The sequence below is a fragment of the Astyanax mexicanus genome, chromosome 2 (assembly GCF_023375975.1).
Source record: "Astyanax mexicanus isolate ESR-SI-001 chromosome 2, AstMex3_surface, whole genome shotgun sequence".
In the NCBI taxonomy this organism is placed as follows: domain Eukaryota; kingdom Metazoa; phylum Chordata; class Actinopteri; order Characiformes; family Acestrorhamphidae; genus Astyanax; species Astyanax mexicanus.
Genome location: NC_064409.1, coordinates 58,089,372 through 58,107,903, shown reverse-complemented (window position 1 = coordinate 58,107,903; position 18,532 = coordinate 58,089,372). Strand labels below are relative to the sequence as shown.

At 38.1% G+C, this 18,532-nt stretch overlaps 2 protein-coding genes across 2 annotated transcripts in view; both read left to right on the top strand.

Annotated features, from left to right (window-relative positions):
- The first annotated feature begins 1,220 nt into the window (after window positions 1–1,220).
- Window positions 1,221–7,371, top strand: stoml1 (stomatin (EPB72)-like 1). The gene is made up of 6 exons (XM_007228243.4): window positions 1,221–1,623; window positions 1,710–1,859; window positions 3,050–3,253; window positions 4,160–4,373; window positions 4,494–4,691; window positions 6,788–7,371. Exons 1-6 carry the CDS (start codon window positions 1,354–1,356, stop codon window positions 6,982–6,984), a joined length of 1,233 nt encoding a protein of 410 aa, XP_007228305.3. The 5' UTR covers window positions 1,221–1,353; the 3' UTR covers window positions 6,985–7,371.
- A 121-nt stretch (window positions 7,372–7,492) lies between these two features.
- LOC103021835 (cholesterol side-chain cleavage enzyme, mitochondrial) overlaps window positions 7,493–18,532 on the top strand; it is an 11,477-nt gene continuing 437 nt past the window's right edge. The window contains exons 1-8 of the mRNA XM_022672194.2: window positions 7,493–10,366; window positions 11,239–11,394; window positions 11,482–11,681; window positions 12,897–13,100; window positions 16,271–16,431; window positions 16,547–16,713; window positions 17,853–17,931; window positions 18,021–18,212. Of these exons, the coding sequence (XP_022527915.1) occupies window positions 10,089–10,366; window positions 11,239–11,394; window positions 11,482–11,681; window positions 12,897–13,100; window positions 16,271–16,431; window positions 16,547–16,713; window positions 17,853–17,931; window positions 18,021–18,212 (1,437 nt within the window). The 5' untranslated portion in view covers window positions 7,493–10,088. The remainder of the gene's footprint in view (window positions 10,367–11,238; window positions 11,395–11,481; window positions 11,682–12,896; window positions 13,101–16,270; window positions 16,432–16,546; window positions 16,714–17,852; window positions 17,932–18,020; window positions 18,213–18,532) is intronic.

Sequence of the window (18,532 nt, the reverse complement as noted above, 5' to 3'; positions counted from 1 at the left end):
TTTACTCCTTTTTCCCGCCGTCCTCCCGTATTATTATTTTCCCGTAAATGTCCCGTATTATATTAAAATAAAAAAACATATATTATTGAGGAGACAGGGCACTGACCGCTCTGTGTCTCTTAACCAATCGTGGAGCCGGTTCAAGGAGAAAGTCCCGCCTTTCAGGAGAAACAGCCAATCAGCTTGCAAAGGAGGGTCAGTGTAGGTGTAGTGTAGTGTAGTGTAAAAACGCACCAAATGCGTAAAAACGCGCTCTTAGCATAAAAGGTATTCTTATAAGACAGCTTGATTGCTTAATTCGCTCCATGATGAGGAGCTTCATCAAACCACAGTGTAGAGCATCTATATGTATTTGGGTTTGTAACATTTTTTTTTATTGTAACGAGTAACGATACACCACATAAAAATGCACAAGAGTAAATGTATTAAACTGTTTGAAAATATTTAGTGAAGTAAAAGTGGAAGTAGGAGAAAAATAATTTGCCAGTACAGTACATATACATTATTTTAGTATTTAAGTGCAGTCATGAAGTAGTTCTATTTCTTTACTCTACATCTCTGCAGAGTATGCTGCCACTCTAACGTTTCAGACACAGATATACAGCTCTGGAGATCACTTCAGTTTCTGAATCAGTTTCTCTGATTTTGCTATTTATAGGTATATGTTTGAGTAAAATTAACATTGTTGTTTTATTCTATAAACTACAGACAACATTTCTCCCACATTTCAAATAATAATATTGTAATTTAGAGCATTTATTTGCAGAAAATGAGAAATGGCTTAAATAACAAAAAAATATGTAGAACTTCCAGACCTCAAATAATGCAAAGAAAACAGGTTCATAATCATAAAGTTTTAAGAGTTCAGAAATCAATATTTGGTGTAATAACCCTGGTTTTAAATCACAGTTTTAATGCATTTGGCATGTTCTTCTCCACCAGTCTTACACGGTGCTTTTGAATAACGTTATGCCACTCCTGGTGCAAAAATTCAAGCCGTTCAGCTTGGTTTGATGATCCATCTTCCTCTTAAATATTCCAGATGTTTTTAATTTGGTAAAATAAAAAAACTCATCATTTTTAAGTGATCTCATTTTATCTCAGAGCTGTATTTCCTAGTTTCTTTGTCTGTATGTTATGTGATGGGTATACAGCAGATGGCAGTGTGAGTCTATGTCACAGTGGTCGTGCCTGTGTTTCTCTTCCTGTTCTGTAGATGACGCTGTTGGAGCTGTGGGATCTCCGTTATAGAACACGGAAGCGAGTGTTTGTTTGTGTCTGAGATGGAAGTGGATTAGCTGTATTGGTTTTATATGAGTTTATTAACACTGATGTAAACAGCTGTTAGTGAGAATGTTCAGGAAATCTCCAGGTTTCCACTATGAAGCTGTTCCTGCGGGTGATCCGGGCAGCACTCCTGGTTTGTACTCGTCCCCGATAACATACGGACAGTCTCAGTTCAGCAGCGGACACTCCTTCGACTACGTGCCCAGAATTAAAGACAACGACTTCACTGATAAAACCCAGGGATTACTGTCGTGGATTTGCAATCTGATCGTCATATTCTTGGTTTTTGTTTGCACACTCATTACATTCCCCATCTCTGCGTGGTTCGCATTAAAAGTAAGTCATTTCTGCTGCTCCACCAGACTTTGTATTTATGTCTGATTCGTTTAATACACACCAGTCAATGAACATTGTGTCTTTAGACAGTTCCCAACTATCAGAGGATCGTTATTTTCCGACTGGGGCGCATTAGACCTCCTAAGGGTCCAGGAGTGGTGCTGGTGCTTCCATTGATTGATCAGTGGCAGAGAGTGGACCTCAGAACCAGGGCCTTCAACATCCCACCATGCAAGGTATTGAATATATGTCACCCATATAAAATACAGTACCAATCTAAAGAAACAAACACACCTTCAATGTTTTTCTTTATTTTCTGCATTGTATATTAATGATATTGATATAAAAACCATTAAGGGACACATATGGATATGGCAGTAAATAATAATAAAAAAAGTTTATCTTCCACAATCCCCTGACCTAAACCCAGCTGAGATGGTGATTTGGGATAAGCTGGAGCTTCACAGTGTGAAGGAAAAGTAGCAAGTAATGTTCAGTACCTCCAGAAACTTCTTCAAGATGCTGAAAAAAATTATTTCAGGTGACTCTACCTCATGAAGACACTGAGAAAATACCAAGAGTGTTCAGATCTCGCCTGAAAGCTACATTTAGCTACTTAGAAGAATAAAAACTATTCTGTTTTGTTTAACAATTAGGCTAGGTACAATATCCTTCTTTAGTTTGTCATTCAATGTCATTCAAAGCATACTTACCTCATCCATAACAATGTGGTATAGAAATTTGGATAACTATTCACACAAAAAACTACAAAGTATTATAGACAAATCATCAAAAATCGCAGGCCACACCCTCACTCACATTCACTGGCACGTTGTATTACAGACGTATTACATAAAGAGTAGTAAAAAAAAACTTTTGGGTCCCTCTCACTCTTGAATATCATCGCTCATTTACATTCATATTTTCTGGAAAACAATACAGGTCACTGCCAACAGTATCACTCAGACTGAAAAATAGTTTCTTCCCAACTCCTGTGTGTTAACTAAACCAGATTATAAACTGAATTTTCTGTATGTTTTTGTCTATTTATTGTCCATTTTGTCGTTGTTCGCTTTCACACGGAGATGTGAGCAGGTTTTATTATTCTGTGCCGGACGAAAATTCCACCAACTTGTTGTTGACACCAACTGGTCATTAACAAACAAATAAATGAATGAATGAAAGAATGAATGATTGAAAGAAAAAAAGAAAGAAAGAAAATGCATTGAATGAGAAAAGGTGTGTCCAAACGTCTGACTACTGTACACTAAATGTTATTCCTAAACTTGTCATGACCTATAACAAACTGTGACCTTGTTGCAAAGGTTTTGTGAATGAGCATTTCCAGCAGTGATGTACAGCTCATTTAAATGATTCTAGTATTCTAATAGAGGTTTACTCTTCTTTTTCTGATCTGCTCTGATAGGTGACCACTAAAGATGGTGGGCTGGTGTCCATAGGAGCTGACATCCAGTTCCGAATCTGGAATCCAGTGATGTCCGTGGTGGCTGTGCAGGACCTGAATGCGTCCACACGCCTCACAGCACAGAACGCCATGACCCAGAGTCTGGGCAAAAAGACTGTGAGGGAGATTCAGACAGAGAGAGTCAAACTAGGTGAACATCTTGGGGTGAGTGAAAATACTTATATACTTATAATATATTGTATATTTTCTGTATGTATATTATTTTTAAATATAATATCTAAACCTGTTCTGGGTTCTAAAGTAAAGTAGAATAAAGTAACACATTTAGACATTAGGTTAATGCTTAAGATAATTTAAGATCATGTTTCCCACTTTGTGTTATTAGTAAATTCGGCATCAGTTAATTAATGTGTTTTGAGACCTTAGATAACTGCTTCAATAACTGTGACTCCATACACACAGTGTGGACTGTAGTAGATGAAGAAAAATCTATATTTCCCCAAACTATGGTTACTTAAAATGTAGTTATCTTTAAAAGGGTGTAATTGATTTGATATTATTGTTTTCTATGTGGCATTTAGTTTTTTTTTTAAAATGACAATAACATAATTTATCTCAAATTTCTTTGACGATATATTTAATTGTATATTGTGACAGGCCTGTGATCAATATTAAGTTGGTTAAAGGTTATGAATGTTGGTTTTGATACATTTTCAATTGACTGTCCAGCCATAATGTAGAGTTTACATTTCTAAATAGCATATTAATATTAAACAGAAATTATAGGAGTACACTGATACTTTAATTTTGGGGTATATCTGATTTAATTTGTATATGTCTCTGCCGGTGCTGGATATAAACGTTTGTAAAATGTAGGAATTGGATTATAATCTATATGGATTAGCTTTATGTAGAAATATAATTTTATGTCTACAGGCCTATCAATGCATTTACTTTAATAATACAAAGGAGAAATTTTAGCACAGTGATCCAACACCTAAATCAATTTTTGATTTAAAATATTAGTCAAAAATGAAAACTTCTTCAAATCAAGGTTTCACCCGAAACAAAAGTGTAACTAATTCTTCTTTGTTCTTCAACGATGTGCAGATGGACATAAATGAGCTGACAAAGCCATGGGGACTGGAGGTAGATAGAGTGGAGCTGACCCTGGAGAGTGTGCTCCAGGCTCCAGAGGAGCCTAACTCAGGGTCCTTCATCATGCCCCCCTCGGTCCCTGGCCTGGAAGGCCTTGCAGGACCAATCCAACAGCTTGCCATGCATTTTCTCGGGCAAAATACACCAGGCCCCCAACCTGTTAAAGGTACTTTTTACTGGTCATTCATTTTCTCTGTCTGTCATTTTCTTACTGACTGTACAGTTAGGTCAGGTTTTACTTCAGCCTGTTATAAAAAAAAAGCCTGTGTATTTTTTTTGGATACAGATACGGTGAACTTCACTGATGAGATGAACACGGGGGCTCCAGTATCCACAGGGAGCAGCAAGGCAGAGGAGCTGCTGGCGGCAGTCAGTCTGGTGCTGTCTGAAGATTTGGTCAGGCAGGTAGGAGCCTGCTTTCAGTTCCACATCAGCAACAGTAGTGGCCAGACCAGCAGCTACTACTATGTGGATCTTACTCAAAGTAAGTGATTATGTATTTTAGAGCACTCTGTTTTTTATCCTTTAAATATTGCATTTAGAATGTGCGGCCTTGTTTTCAACTGGTGTTAACGTTTAAATATGATCTTGCCTTTTTTACATGACAGTCAAAGGCAGTAGTTTTAGTTCAGTTCAATTTAGATAAAAAAAAATGTAGTTTAGGTCAATTCAGGTCTGAGGTCTTGGCAGAGTCAAACAAAAAGCCCCAAAAAAATTACTGGAATTGGGACCACCCGAAAGAACAGTAAGACATCTGTTCATATATAGCTTGTATAAAACTAGTTACTAGGTAAAGGAGAGTGAGTGCAGGACACTGCAAAATGTGATTACACTGGTTTAAGATCCATTCAGGCTAAGCAGACCCGTGCATGTGCACATGCTCATTTGAGAGCTTGGTTAGAAAAGCACTAGGTGCATAAAAACAGGACCTCAGCATTTTGATACATGGAAAACAGGCAGGAAGTAGGAAATGAGAGACAAAGGACAAACATAGCGGTTAGTTGGGTCATGGCAAACTTCAACCAGCAGGAAGTCCAGTCCAAGGTGGATGAATTGATGGATGCATGGATGGATGGAATTGGTAACACTCTACAATAAGTGTACATCAATTAATAGTACTTACAGTACTTAACAAAAGTATTAGTGTCTGTTAGTAAGTAGTTGAGATATTCTGAAATAAGTACTAGAGATGGACCGATCAGTGTTTTTGGGGCCGATTCCGATCGTCTTTCATCTTGATCGGCCGATCGCCGATACCGATCTTGGGCGGGGCCAAATGCCACATTGATGCCACACAGGTGCCAGGCAAACCTGGTACAGATTCCCCTTACATATTACATCCACACCTAAGCAAACACTGGTAATTTACACTGATAGTAAATAAACAAAAAAGTTTTACTGACCAAAATAAATGCTTTTCAGGATAGATATAAGTTATGTGTAAATAGTTATAAGACACCAGAAGTTTTATATTTATATGCTAATACCACAGGAATGTATCCCAACATCAGCCACCTACAGCCTGTTTTAAAATAGGTCATATTTACTGTTAATATATAACTAATAATATATTATTTTATTAAGAACAACAGTAATCTAGAGCTGTTGATCTTCCAGCTAGAGCTTAGATTGGGCTAAAAATCCTTCATGACTGATGCGGCTGTTTGCTGCTGAGCTTGTGAACTAACCCAGCTCTGCAACCGCTCCTGAGGTTAGCTGTAGCTTTTTCTTTTCACTGTGAGGCGCATTAGTCTTACACATGAACTGCAGAAACAGTAAAAATGCTCCAGACTCCAGACGCTCTTTGCCTGTAGCCCGTGGCTGGGTTGTAGCTCTGTGACTGAGTGAAGAGAGAGCGGGGCTTGTGCTGCTGCTGCAGCTCCGGCTAGTGGTTGGATGAGGAACTGCAGCTTCTTGTGAGCGAGCAGTTTCTCCAGCCATCCACACACAGCTCTGATTAACTGCTTAACCCGAAACTCCTGAATCAGATCGGCTAAAATCAAAGGAATATCGGCCGTTCGCTGATACCGTATTTTGGCTAAAAATCTGCTGATACCGATACACTGCCGATCTATCGTACCATCTCTAATATGTACAGTTAATTCATGTATCCTTATTGTAGAGTGTTACCAAAAATCTATAATAAAAGTAGTACAGAACAGGGTTGATAAAATGGTGTAATAGAAACATAAAACATTTCCTACAATTGTGGTAGTTATTGGAGACTCATTCAACACACAGGAAAATACTAGGTCTAAATTGCTATACAGAACGTCAAAGAAAATGTACATCTTTTTCAGCTTTGACTGTTTTTGTGTATTTGTTACATTTGAAATATTTTAGATACTTTAGATCATTTAATGTAAAAGGAAGACAACAAGAGTAAATGCACAATGCAGCTCTTAAAATATAATACCATTCATAATTGATTTAAACTCTGTAATCAGTGCTGCGATGTACAAAGATAGCAAATATTAACATGACATGGGTTCTAGTTTGGGCAAAACTAGCATACTAAGAATGGAAACCAATATAAATAATATGTTTTTGTATATTTATTGTCTTTCTCTTCACATGTAGATGGTGGAGCATGTGGTGTGGGTGAAGCAAGACAGCCTGACGTCTCTCTAAGCATGAGTGAGCAGGACTTGATGGCCTTGTTCCAGGGCAGCCTGCAGCCGTTTTCTGCGTACAGCAGTGGCCGACTGAGAGTACAGGGAGACCTGAACACTGCCATGAAGCTAGAGACACTTATTAAACTCCTCAAGCCTCTGTGAGGCATGCTTTAAATACGTGTGCCTTAAATTTGCTGCTTTTCCACCTTATTTCAAAAGTACATACAGCAGTTTCTCTATTATAGTGAAGAAACGTGACCATATGAAGAATGATTTAAGCTTTTATCAACACTCTATAAAACATGTAGTTCTACATGTAACCTTTGCCTTTATAGAGATCTTTTAAAGAAATTATCTACTGATGCTGGCTTGATGTTCTGTTGTAAAAACTGAAATTAACTTTTTTAGATATCAAAAATAGAATATTTATGTTGTATTTTTGCAACTTAATGTAAAGTTAAGCATAAATGCAGAGTAAATTGTACAGTTTATTTATAACTGATGTTTTTGACTTTTGAGATTAAACTTCACTGTTATTTAAAGACTTAATTTGAAGGTGCTCAGTATATTTAGTTATTGTTCCATTTCTACTGTCACTCACAATTTTCAAAAGATCAGAATCAGGTGGAAAAGATCTGGATCGCTGATGTATCAAATTTCTATGAGCGAGTGTACCATTCAGACAGCATGAGTGGCTGTGAGATGGGAAAGCGAGTCTTATTTACGCTTCATTTTCCTCCAAATTGAAACCATGTTGACTCTCAGGCACTTTCTCACTCTCTTTCTCTCTCCCTTTTTTTCACACACATGCACACATCTGATTTTTCCCATTAAAGCTCTCAGTGAAACTCAGTAACTCAGCACATTAAAATATTCTCATTTAAAAAAAGCTGTACTATTATTTTCGCCCCTCTCCAAACAATACTGAGAAATACCAACATTAAAAAAATAATAATTATTTAATTTTGTGGTGATTAATACAACAATACAATTCTTAATTAAATATTTAATTTTGCCAATCTAACATTGATTTTTTCATTTACATTTAAATACCCATTAAAAGCTTAAGAAAATCTGGTAGGAAACATGGTTTACACATGCGTGCACTAGTTGATATTTGTGTTGATGATTTTTGTTTGTCTCAAGTAAACCAACAATTGCCTTAAATATGTTGTTTCTATTAATACTATTTCTACGAATACTACTATTATCAATTGTTTCTATTAATAACTACTTCTAACCTCATCTAACTACTTCTTACATCATTTCCTGCTCCTCATCCTTTCCTCCTCTATCCTGCTATTCCCCCTTAGCCTCTTGTAGACCCTGTTGAAAAATGTCCTGTATTTCTTATTTACAACATTATCGCTTTCGATAAAAGTGTCCGATAAATGCTATGTAATGTAATGTGATATAATTAGTATATAATTATCCTTTAAGAAGTGTAGGTTTTATGATAAAATTAAAAAAAAATTCATTGTTTTATTAATAATGAAAAAATAATCTAAAAATCCTTAACAGACAACTTGTTTTCTTTCTCTTTATTATTTATTTATTTATTTATTTTTTTTACTGCATTGCCAAAGTATCTAATTGCGACCCTTAATCAAATGACTCAGAATGAGGCAAAAAAAGTGATTGGAACATCCCAAATTTATACCTATGTACACGTATGCAGATGACCCGCTCCCTGATGTTTTTATAGTCTCTTTAATGTGTTTTGCCATCCCATCTCTCTTATCTAATGCTGTCCTTGAGTTCTTGTGTGCGCGCTTTAGTACGTCTGCAGTCATCGAGCACCCATACAAGGCTGAGTGCCTCTCTGCAGCTCACTCTGACCCTCACTCCTGTGGCCTCTTCTGCCTACACACAGCTGCTTACAGAGAAAACTCCCACAAGGCCACTCTTCTAGTATTCATATGTGCCATCTAATCCACTTTTTTCATGAAAAAAAAGCAATGTATGCAGTGTATGTGGTGATTATATAGAAGTCAGAGCTGTTGTTATTCTATTTATGTACTCAAACTTTCTTAAACTATTTGCTCACTGCTTCAAGAATCTTGTGTCTGTCCTTATCTACCTGATCAACATTTCAGTACACCAACATCAACACAGTAAAGCTTGAAGACAACAACAGTTAGTCCCATTCCTTAAAGATAGATCCTACTTTATTATTTTAGTGTAGTGTGAAAACGGTAAGCTTGGCTTTTAAGTGTCTCTGACATACATCACCATGGGTTCTTTTGGGTTGACATAATCTCTCTTTCACACATGGGCATTGCTACAGTCAACTTCGGCCTATTTGAAATCCCCAGCAGAACATCTTAATCATGTGGACACCCATGTTTTCTGTCTACTTTTCTGAAAACCACAAAAAAGGTAATTGATGTTTATTACCTCTATGTTTATAGAGGTAATGGAGAATGTCCTGGAAAAGGTTTCTCCAAAAGACTGTGAATCTTTTTTTTGACAGTTTAGATATCTGGGGATGAGATTAACCAAATTTATAAATAAAAAAAAAACATTCTTAAGGAGACTAAAAATGTTGATAAGTGTGTCACTGATTACTACATACACATATACAGCTCTGAAAAAAAATAAGAGACCACTTAAAAATGATGAGTTTCTTTGTTTTTACCAAATTTAAAACCTCTGCAATATAATCAAGAGGAAGATGGATGATCACAAGCCATCAAAAACCAAGCTGAACTGCTTGAATTCTTTTTTGCACCAGTAGTGGCATAAAGTTATCCAAAAGCAGTGTGTAAGACTGGTGGAGGAGAACATGCCAAGGTGCATGAAAACTGTGATTAAATACCAGGGTTATTTTACCAAATATTGATTTCTAAACTCTTAAAACTTTATGAATATGAACTTGTTTTCTTTGCATTATTTAAAGGTCTGAAAGCTCTGCATCTTTTTATTTCAGCCATTTCTCATTTTCTGAAAATAAATGCTCTAAATGACAATATTTTATTTGGAATTTGGGAGAAACGTTGTTCGTAGTTTATAGAATGAAACAACAATGTTCAAATGTAGCAAAATCAGAGAAACTGATTCAGAAACTGAAGTGGTCTCTTTATTTTTTCCAGAGCTGTATATGTATACGTATATATGTTGGTAGATAAACTTACATTTTAGCCTTGAGTTTAAGCAGTTAGAGGAGGTGCATATAAAACCCTGACACCCTGAGTGGGAGAGCTGTCCCTGAGAGTGACAGAGAGACAGAGAAGCAGAGAGGGGGATAGAACAGAGGAGTGTGAGTGATGGCAGTGAAGTGGAGAGTGTGGTGCAGCCCTGTTGCTCAGTCCCTGGCCATGCTGGAGGTACCAGGCCAGGTGAGAGCATGCCACAGTGGGAGTTTATCCACATCAAGAGAGCAGCTGTTCTCAGAAAACAGTTCCACTGTAAAGCCTTTCAGTGAAATCCCGGGCCTGTGGAAGAACAGCCTCGGAAATCTCTACACCTTCTGGAAACTGGACGGCTTCAAAAACATCCATCACATTATGGTGCACAACTTCAACACTTTTGGGCCAATTTACAGGTAATTTTTTTTTTGCATTTTAATATAAATCTTTAATCATTCATTAAAGAAAAGGATGCGCATGGTCTATTTAAAATACGATTTATTATGATTCTTTTTTAAAACTGTACATTTTGAACTTTTTAAAATGCCTTTTAAAAGGTTTGCTATTGTACAATATATATATAAAAAGGCCATCTTATCCAAATAATTCTCTAATTAAATAAAATAAATAATCTTACACTGACAAATCCGGGGTTTGTGCTTTTAGGCTCATAGCTTTACTTACATTTACATTTCCCATAGACATACTGACATGTCAAAAGTCATGGGACAGCGCTTTGTAACCTCATAAATTGATAATCATAAATAGTTACCAGGGAGGGCTTGGAAATGCCCATACCTGTACAAGTTGGTGGTGTTACCTGTTAAGTGAGGCTGAACACTGGCCAGCATGCTCATGGCAAGGTGAAATGAATTATTAGTTTGAGTTAAAGTGAGATCTGATAGTTGGTGCCAGATTAATGGGACAGATATTATAATTCTGAAGTCATGTGGGCATTTAACATTTCTTAATGTAAACATGGAACATGTCATAGGTGGCATTACCACCCACAGTGTACAGCACAGTGTACGTACTAGTTATGATTGTGACTGGTGGCATCTGGCTAAAACTCTCCATGCTTGCAGAAATCACATCTACATTCAATGCAGGGGGCCACATATACATATGCTGCAGGATAGTGCAGCGTTCTTTTAATACTATGGGTCAGGGCAAAAGAAAAAAAGTTCCATGTCAGTGTAAATGGCATGTAACCACTTTTCCTACTCATCAGCAGGAATGACATTCTAAGTATTAACTGTAACTTATAATAATAAATTATATTTACCAGGGAAAAAATTGGATACTATGAAAGTGTGAACATCATCAACCCTGAGGATGCTGCTATCTTATTCAAAGCTGAGGGTCACTATCCCAAGAGACTTCGAGTGGAGCCGTGGACCTCCTACAGGGATTACAGGAACCGTAAATATGGCGTTCTTCTCAAGTACGTCTTCTCTTATTATGTTTCTGGTCATGATGTTTCTTCTTCAAATCTGAGCATGAAGTTCACTACAGCTGTTTGTCTCTTCAGGGATGGAGAGGACTGGAGATCTAACAGAGTGATTCTGAACCGGGAGGTGATCTCACCGAAGGTACAGGGAAACTTCGTACCACTTTTGGATGAAGTGGGTCAGGACTTTGTGGCACGAGTCTATAAAAAGATTGAAAGAAGTGGACAGAATAAGTGGACCACAGATCTCTCCCATGAGCTCTTCAAGTATGCCCTGGAATGTAAGGCTTGATATGCTACATGACTATTCTTTAGACTACAAAAAAAAGGTGAAAAAAAACCCTAAAATGAAGTCTTTGTGGCTTTGAACAATTAACTTGATCAAAAAGGTGAAGTGAAATTTAAAATTGCATTTTTTATGATGTACTAATGGGTTTAGGTAGTTGTGATTACTAGTTCTGATGTACTGCCATTTAAAGTTTATTCTTTGTTCTGATCAAATATGTTAAAGCCCAGTTTCTACTTTATATGGTCACTAGTCTGTGTTCAGCTTTTTCAGATACTGAATCAACTTTTGAGGGTTCATATTATACCTCCAGGGTGTAACTGCACACTGACATGCACAAAAAAAATCACAGTATACCATTATGTAACACGAGCATGAAGTTTTAAATCATGGGGTGGCTGGGAAATGCCCACACCTGTATACATTGTGAGGTGTTATCTTGTGAGTGAGGTTGAAAACTGGTCAGTGTGCAGTTCTGGTGAGGCCTTTTTAGCTTCACATGACTTGACTAGCCCACTCAGCTGCACTCCCCCTACCACTAGTAATGCTCCGATAAATATAAAGTCAGTACCTGAGTAGCTAGTGCGCTCGGAGGAAAGCGCAGCGACTTGGCTCCAATCACATCAGCTAACAGAGGCCTGTGCTGACCAACAACACCTTAGTAGTGATGTTATTAGAGAGCACCCTCTACCCACCCAGAGAGATCAAGGCCACTTGTGCTCTCAGACTCTGCCTGCTGATAGCGAACATACGATCCTCAGATCATAGTGGCAGCGCCTTGTGTTATTCCATTTCTTACCCTTTGCAGGCATTTAAAATAACTTTATCTACAGGGAAAAAGTCGTATTCCTATCTTACTACGTTTGGCACATCTATGTACTATGGAAAGAAACTGTATGAAATAGAACTGGAGAGAAAATTAAGAGCATGACCTGGATTTCAGGGAAGCTTCTGACTTAAAAGCTAAAAAGCTGGAACTTAACAGAGAAAGTAAGGATTGAGAGATTGGACTGGGTTATGGAGAGGAGACAGAGTTGGTGGTGGGGTTGAAAACCTTGAAATATGGCACAGAAAGTTAGGAGGGAAATTTATAGGTTGTTAGATTGGAGTAGCAGAATCTTCAGGCCCCACTTAAACGTATGTGACTTGCTTTCTCAGTAAATTATTATTTGAACTGTGAATAGTTACTCAAGCACTGTCTTTTCCTCAGCTGTGAGTACAGTGCTGTATGGAGAACGTCTGGGTCTGCTGTTGGACTACATTGATCCGGAAGCCCAGCACTTTATCGAATGCATCACTAAAATGTTTAAGTCCACCTGCCCCATGCTGTACATTCCACCAGCCCTGCTACGCCGAGTTGGAGCCAAAGTGTGGAAGGACCATGTGGACTCCTGGGATGGCATCTTCAACCATGGTATGCAATATGTTTATGTTTTTTTTTAATAGGTTTCACTCATAAGGAATCCACTAACAGAAATAAAACTGCCAGACCGTCATGTCATCTTCAGTCACGCTTTGGTCTTGATGGAGATGATCAGTAAATTCCCATGTGTGGAGATATCATGGTCAGTGCCAAGATAACAGTTCAGGCAGAAGGCCTGGAGTCATGGTTTGGGATACAATTTTTATGATAGCAGATCACATTTTGTTCTTCATTCCCTTAGAAAGCTCCATGTTATGTTAATGAGGTCCAATAAGCAGTGGCCCTACATTTTCTAAAGCATACTCCAGTGTACTAAGTATTAAGAAATTATCCTCCTTGATTTATCCCTGATTGAAAATGTGTGGTATGCTGTTGGACACACTGTCAACACACCATGCCTTCTGCAAAATCTGAAGAAACTGTGTATATATTCAAATGACATGGGATGGATTATTGAAGGACACCATTAGGAACCTCTACAACGCCATGCTAAGATTACACATGCGGTACACACTACCCCTGTTTGTGTACCTCTGTTTCAATAAATAAGACCAAGAATTGCCTATAGTAGTTTTTTAAATTATTGTCCCTGGTAACCTTCATCTTCCTTGATAATAGGAATAATTGACATTTCCTTTTGGTGCAACTATTTTTGACATTATTTACTTTATACAATGTGTATATACCGTATTTTTCGGACTATAAGGCGCACCGTATTATAAGACGCACTATCAAAGAACGCCTATTTTCTGCTATTTTTCCATACATAGGGCGCATCGCATTATAAGGCGCGTTAAGTGACACTAGAAAGGGTGCCTATATCAAAGTGAACAGGGGTGGCGCCATGTTTCCCTTCCCCCACCGGGGGTGGTCGCTTGCCGGTGGAGCGTCTCAGTATACAAATCTAGCTATTTCAAAGTCAAAGGAGTGCTGGATATTAATCTACACAGATTCCTCTCCTTATTTGGGTGAGTAACGTGCTTCAGTTTATTTACAGTAAGCTTAGATTTCCAGATGTCCACTAAGGCTTGCTGCACCAGCGTTAGCATAGCTATCCGCTAGCACGCTAGCTAGTCACCTAAACTAGTAAAGTTAACCCAAACTTAAACGACAGCGTTACACTGAGTAATCCTGCGTGTTCTGGTAAGACAGTGAGATATTAGCTAGCGATTCGTCCCCCGTAGCTTGTTTTAACACGGTAAACAAGCAGATTACAGGCTGATAAAACTCACCTCTGAGAGAGTTAGCGCTTAGCATCTAGCTAATGCTAGCCAGGCAAAGCAGCACAGACTTACAGGCCGATAACTCACCTCTGAACGGTGAACGCTTAGCGATTAGCATCTAACTCTAATAATACTGCTCCAGCAGTATTAAAAGTGCTAAATTTAGAAAATACTGATCTCTGAACAGTAGGGGTGGGAATCGTTTACTATCTCACGATTCGATTCGATTCCGATTTTGGGGGCCACGATTCGATTCAAAATCGATTTTTGATTCAAAACGATTTGATTTATAAAAATTTCTGCTTCTGGCTTATGAATCTTATTGAAAAAAGCCTCCAAAATATACACTGGTCCTGAAGCAGGTAATGTGTTACAAAAACAATAAAATGTGCAGGAATGTGGGTCCTCAGTGACAGAGGAATCACTGGGATATCACAATGACGTTAATGAACAATAAATAAATAATAAATAACACTGATTTATTACCAGGCTACTAGCGGTGGTGTGTAGGTGACGCTGCTGGGCTGATGTGATGATAGCACTGGAGCGCTAAAGTTCAGGAGCAGCTGCTGATTAACTAGTTAATTTAAGGTCGTTGTATTTCTTCAGAAAGGGAGCAGGAGGTGGAGAAATTAATTCATATTGTCCATTCCTTAATTCCTCTGTGATGAGGAGCTGAAATTAGCTCTGATTAGCTTATTGTTATTTTTCCGTTCCGCCTTAAATGCTGCAGCCCGCTGCCACCTGTAGCGTTATTTAAGGTGGAACTGGAAAGTTAGCTAGTTAGCTAGCTAACAGTTACTGAAACTAACTACTAGCGATCTTTTTTATGCTTGTTATGAAGCATTCTGCCATAAAACATTAAAACTACACGTTAATCTAAGGTAATATAATGCTTGTTCTGCCATCTTACCGGTGATTCTCAAACACCTACGCTCTGTGTGTGTCTGGAAGATCTCCGTTTGAAGGGACAAGCGCTATCCCCAGGGTTGCCAGGTCCAACAAAAATACCCAGCCCAAAATCAGTCTAAAACCCGCCCCTCAGAATCGATTTTGGGACATTTTAAATCGATTCTGAATCGTAGTAAATGAGAATCAAGATTCTTATGTGAATCGATTTTTTGGCACACCTCTACTGAACAGTGAAAAAGCTAGCTAGCTAAGCGGTTAGCATCTAGCTAATGCTATTGCTGCTCCAGCCTCGGAGCGGCACGGCTCTGCACGGAGTGTGTGTTTACTGCTCCTTACACCTGACGGGTAAAATTTAGATAATACTGATCTCTGAACAGTGAATAAGCTAGCTAATGCTATTTGCTGCTCCAGCCTCGGAGCTGCACGGCTCTGGACTCTGTATAGCACTGAAACTCTGTATAACGCTGCACGGAGTGTGTGTTTACTGCTCCTTACAACCTGACGAGTAAAATTTAGATAATACTGATCTCAGTGAATAAGCTAGCTAGCTTAGCGGTTAGCATCTAGCTAATGCTATTGCTGCTCAGCCTCGGAGCTGCACGGCTCTGGACTCTGTATAGCACTGAAACTCTCTATAACGCTGCACGGAGTGTGTGTTTACTGCTCCTTACAACCTGACGAGTAAAATCCATACAAAAGGCGCACCGTATTATAAGACGCACTGTCAATTTTTGTGAAAATTAAAAGTTTTTAAGTGCGCCTTATAGTCCGAAAAATACGGTAAGTAAAGAACATGCTCTAACTCAATAAATGCGATAGGGATCTTGGATGATTTTACATAGTTCAATTATTACGAACTATTTGTGCTGGTGATTTCAAAAGTTGCAAAAGTTAAAATCAGTGTAATAATCTAATTTTACAGGATATGACAATATGACAATAAATTAGAACAGACCAGAAAAAGACATGTACCTTTACACTTATCTTGTGAGTGCATTAAATCTTTTGCACTCTCGACTTTCAAAGCGGACCGCTGTATCCAGAACATCTACAGGCAGCTGAGGAAGGAGTCTGGAGCCCAGGGCAAATACCCCGGAGTGCTGGCCAGTCTACTGATGCTTGATCGTCTGTCTATTGAGGAAATCAAGGCCAGTGTTACTGAGCTGATGGCTGGAGGAGTTGACACAGTAAGACTCATAAATCGAGTTGACAGTCTTCATCAGTGACATACATAAACATACAGTCATTTCTCAGTGCAGTTTTACTGCATAATGATACTGATGCTCTGTGTGCATATATTAGACATCCATCACCCTGCTGTGGACACTTTATGAGCTGGCTCGGCACCCTGACCTTCAGGAGGAGCTGAGGGCAGAGATCACGGCTGCTCGTGCTGCTTCAGAGGGAGACACAGTGCAGATGCTGAAAATGGTGCCGCTGGTTAAAGGAGCTTTAAAAGAAACACTTAGGTATGTATAAAGACACATTGGGGCCAATATAAATGCTATTCTTTCCCTCAAGGTTAAGCAAGTACAATAATACATGTTTAAATGACACTGAACAACCTTGTAATTGTGCCTCGAACAGAATAGAGATGCCAATGTTAATCTTCCTTTTAAATAGGGCCTATGGAAGCCACATATTTCTGTATTAGTTTTAACACTGCAACAAAAACACCATAATTATTAGATTAGATTAGATTTACAGGATAATGTTGCTGTCATCTTGGGACAATGTTCTGTTAGCAAGCAGACACGATAAGCTTGTAGCCTTGCCCCTAGTCTGACCATCTCAAGCCTTTTTTCCTCTTCTGATGTTTGTACAAGCAAGCATCAGCTAGTGGTAGCTTTTAGCCTTCAATAGATAACTGATTGCCTATTTGGCATTCGGTTCATTGTATGCTGAATTTAGCTCTTCTGTTCTAAATGATGATGTGCTAAAAGATGGCCTAAAAGGTGATGTGCTGCTCTCTAGTATCAACAACACTATATACAGTACTTCCAAAGTCACATCTGTCCGTATTGACAGATTTCAAAGCTTTTTACTAGTGGACTGGGTTCATGTAAATTTTACTAAGACTGTTTTATAGCCCTGTTTTGGTTATACTGTAATTTACTGTAAAACTGTGTTTAAGCATCATGATTTGCCAGTTTCATGAATTAAACTCTCTTTATTCTGTAAAATAATTTGACATTAGAGGGTACCTTTAATATATATGTGTCCCATTCCATGGTCTGTTGCATACATTATATTTACAGTATCTACTATCAGTATTTACAGTATCTACTATCTATTCTGTAATATACAACAGATGTATTAAAAAAACACAATACAATGTTTTTTCTTTCTTTTCACATCTGTCTGGAGTTTGTGAATTTACTGGTCTTATCCATAGTAGATTTGGTACTTAACAGTAAGCAAGTATCCTGTTAGAGTGTGCAAATCTGTAGTTTTGGACTAAGATAATTTTTCAGTGGAATATTACCCCACAGTGCAGCTCAATGAGAAATACAATGAATCTATTCTTAGTATTTCTTCTGTAAGATTATACTGTATACCTCAGGCTACATTTAATTAGTGCAAAACCTTTTTTTCTATCTCCATAAAGGCTACATCCTGTTGCTGTAAGCCTACAAAGATACACCTCTGAGGACATTGTGATCCAAAATTACCATATTCCTTCTGGGGTAAGCCACACTTTTATAACTTTTCTCTCTTCTGTAAAGCTGTGAAACTCTGTGTCTGATCTGGGTCTGTCTGTGTTTGTGTTTGTCAGACGTTAGTGCAGCTGGGGCTGTACGCAATGGGCAGAGACCACCGTATCTTCCCTCGACCAGAGCAGTATCTGCCCTCTCGCTGGCTGAGGAATGAGAGTCATTATTTCAGGAGTTTGGGTTTCGGCTTTGGGCCTCGCCAGTGTCTCGGCCGCAGGATCGCAGAGACAGAGATGCAGCTCTTCCTCATTCATGTCAGTTCGGGTATTCATTATATATACTGTACACAATATACAAGTTTGGAATTATATGCTATATTAATATATGCTGTTTTTACACAAATATAGCTAATGGAGTGTACAATTAAATACTGCACACAGATAGACACAAACTAGATAAAAAGTGAAAGTGAAACTTTAAAACAACTCAGTTATTAAATTATAAAAAATAGCATTTATTATTACTTCATTCTCAGTACTAATAATCAACAGTTCTTTGATTCTTTTTGATTTATTATTTGAGACATATCAAGTTAAAATCAGTCTTATCAGGCACTCTAACACTGACCAATAAT

Coding starts and splice junctions, on each gene's coding strand:
- stoml1 (XM_007228243.4), top strand. CDS start 1,354: ATGTTCAGGAAATCTCCAGGTTTCCACTATGAAGCTGTTCCTGCGGGT. Junction 4,374..4,493: donor AGGCCCCCAACCTGTTAAAG/GTACTTTTTACT, acceptor TTTTGGATACAG/ATACGGTGAACTTCACTGAT. Junction 4,692..6,787: donor CTATGTGGATCTTACTCAAA/GTAAGTGATTAT, acceptor CTTCACATGTAG/ATGGTGGAGCATGTGGTGTG.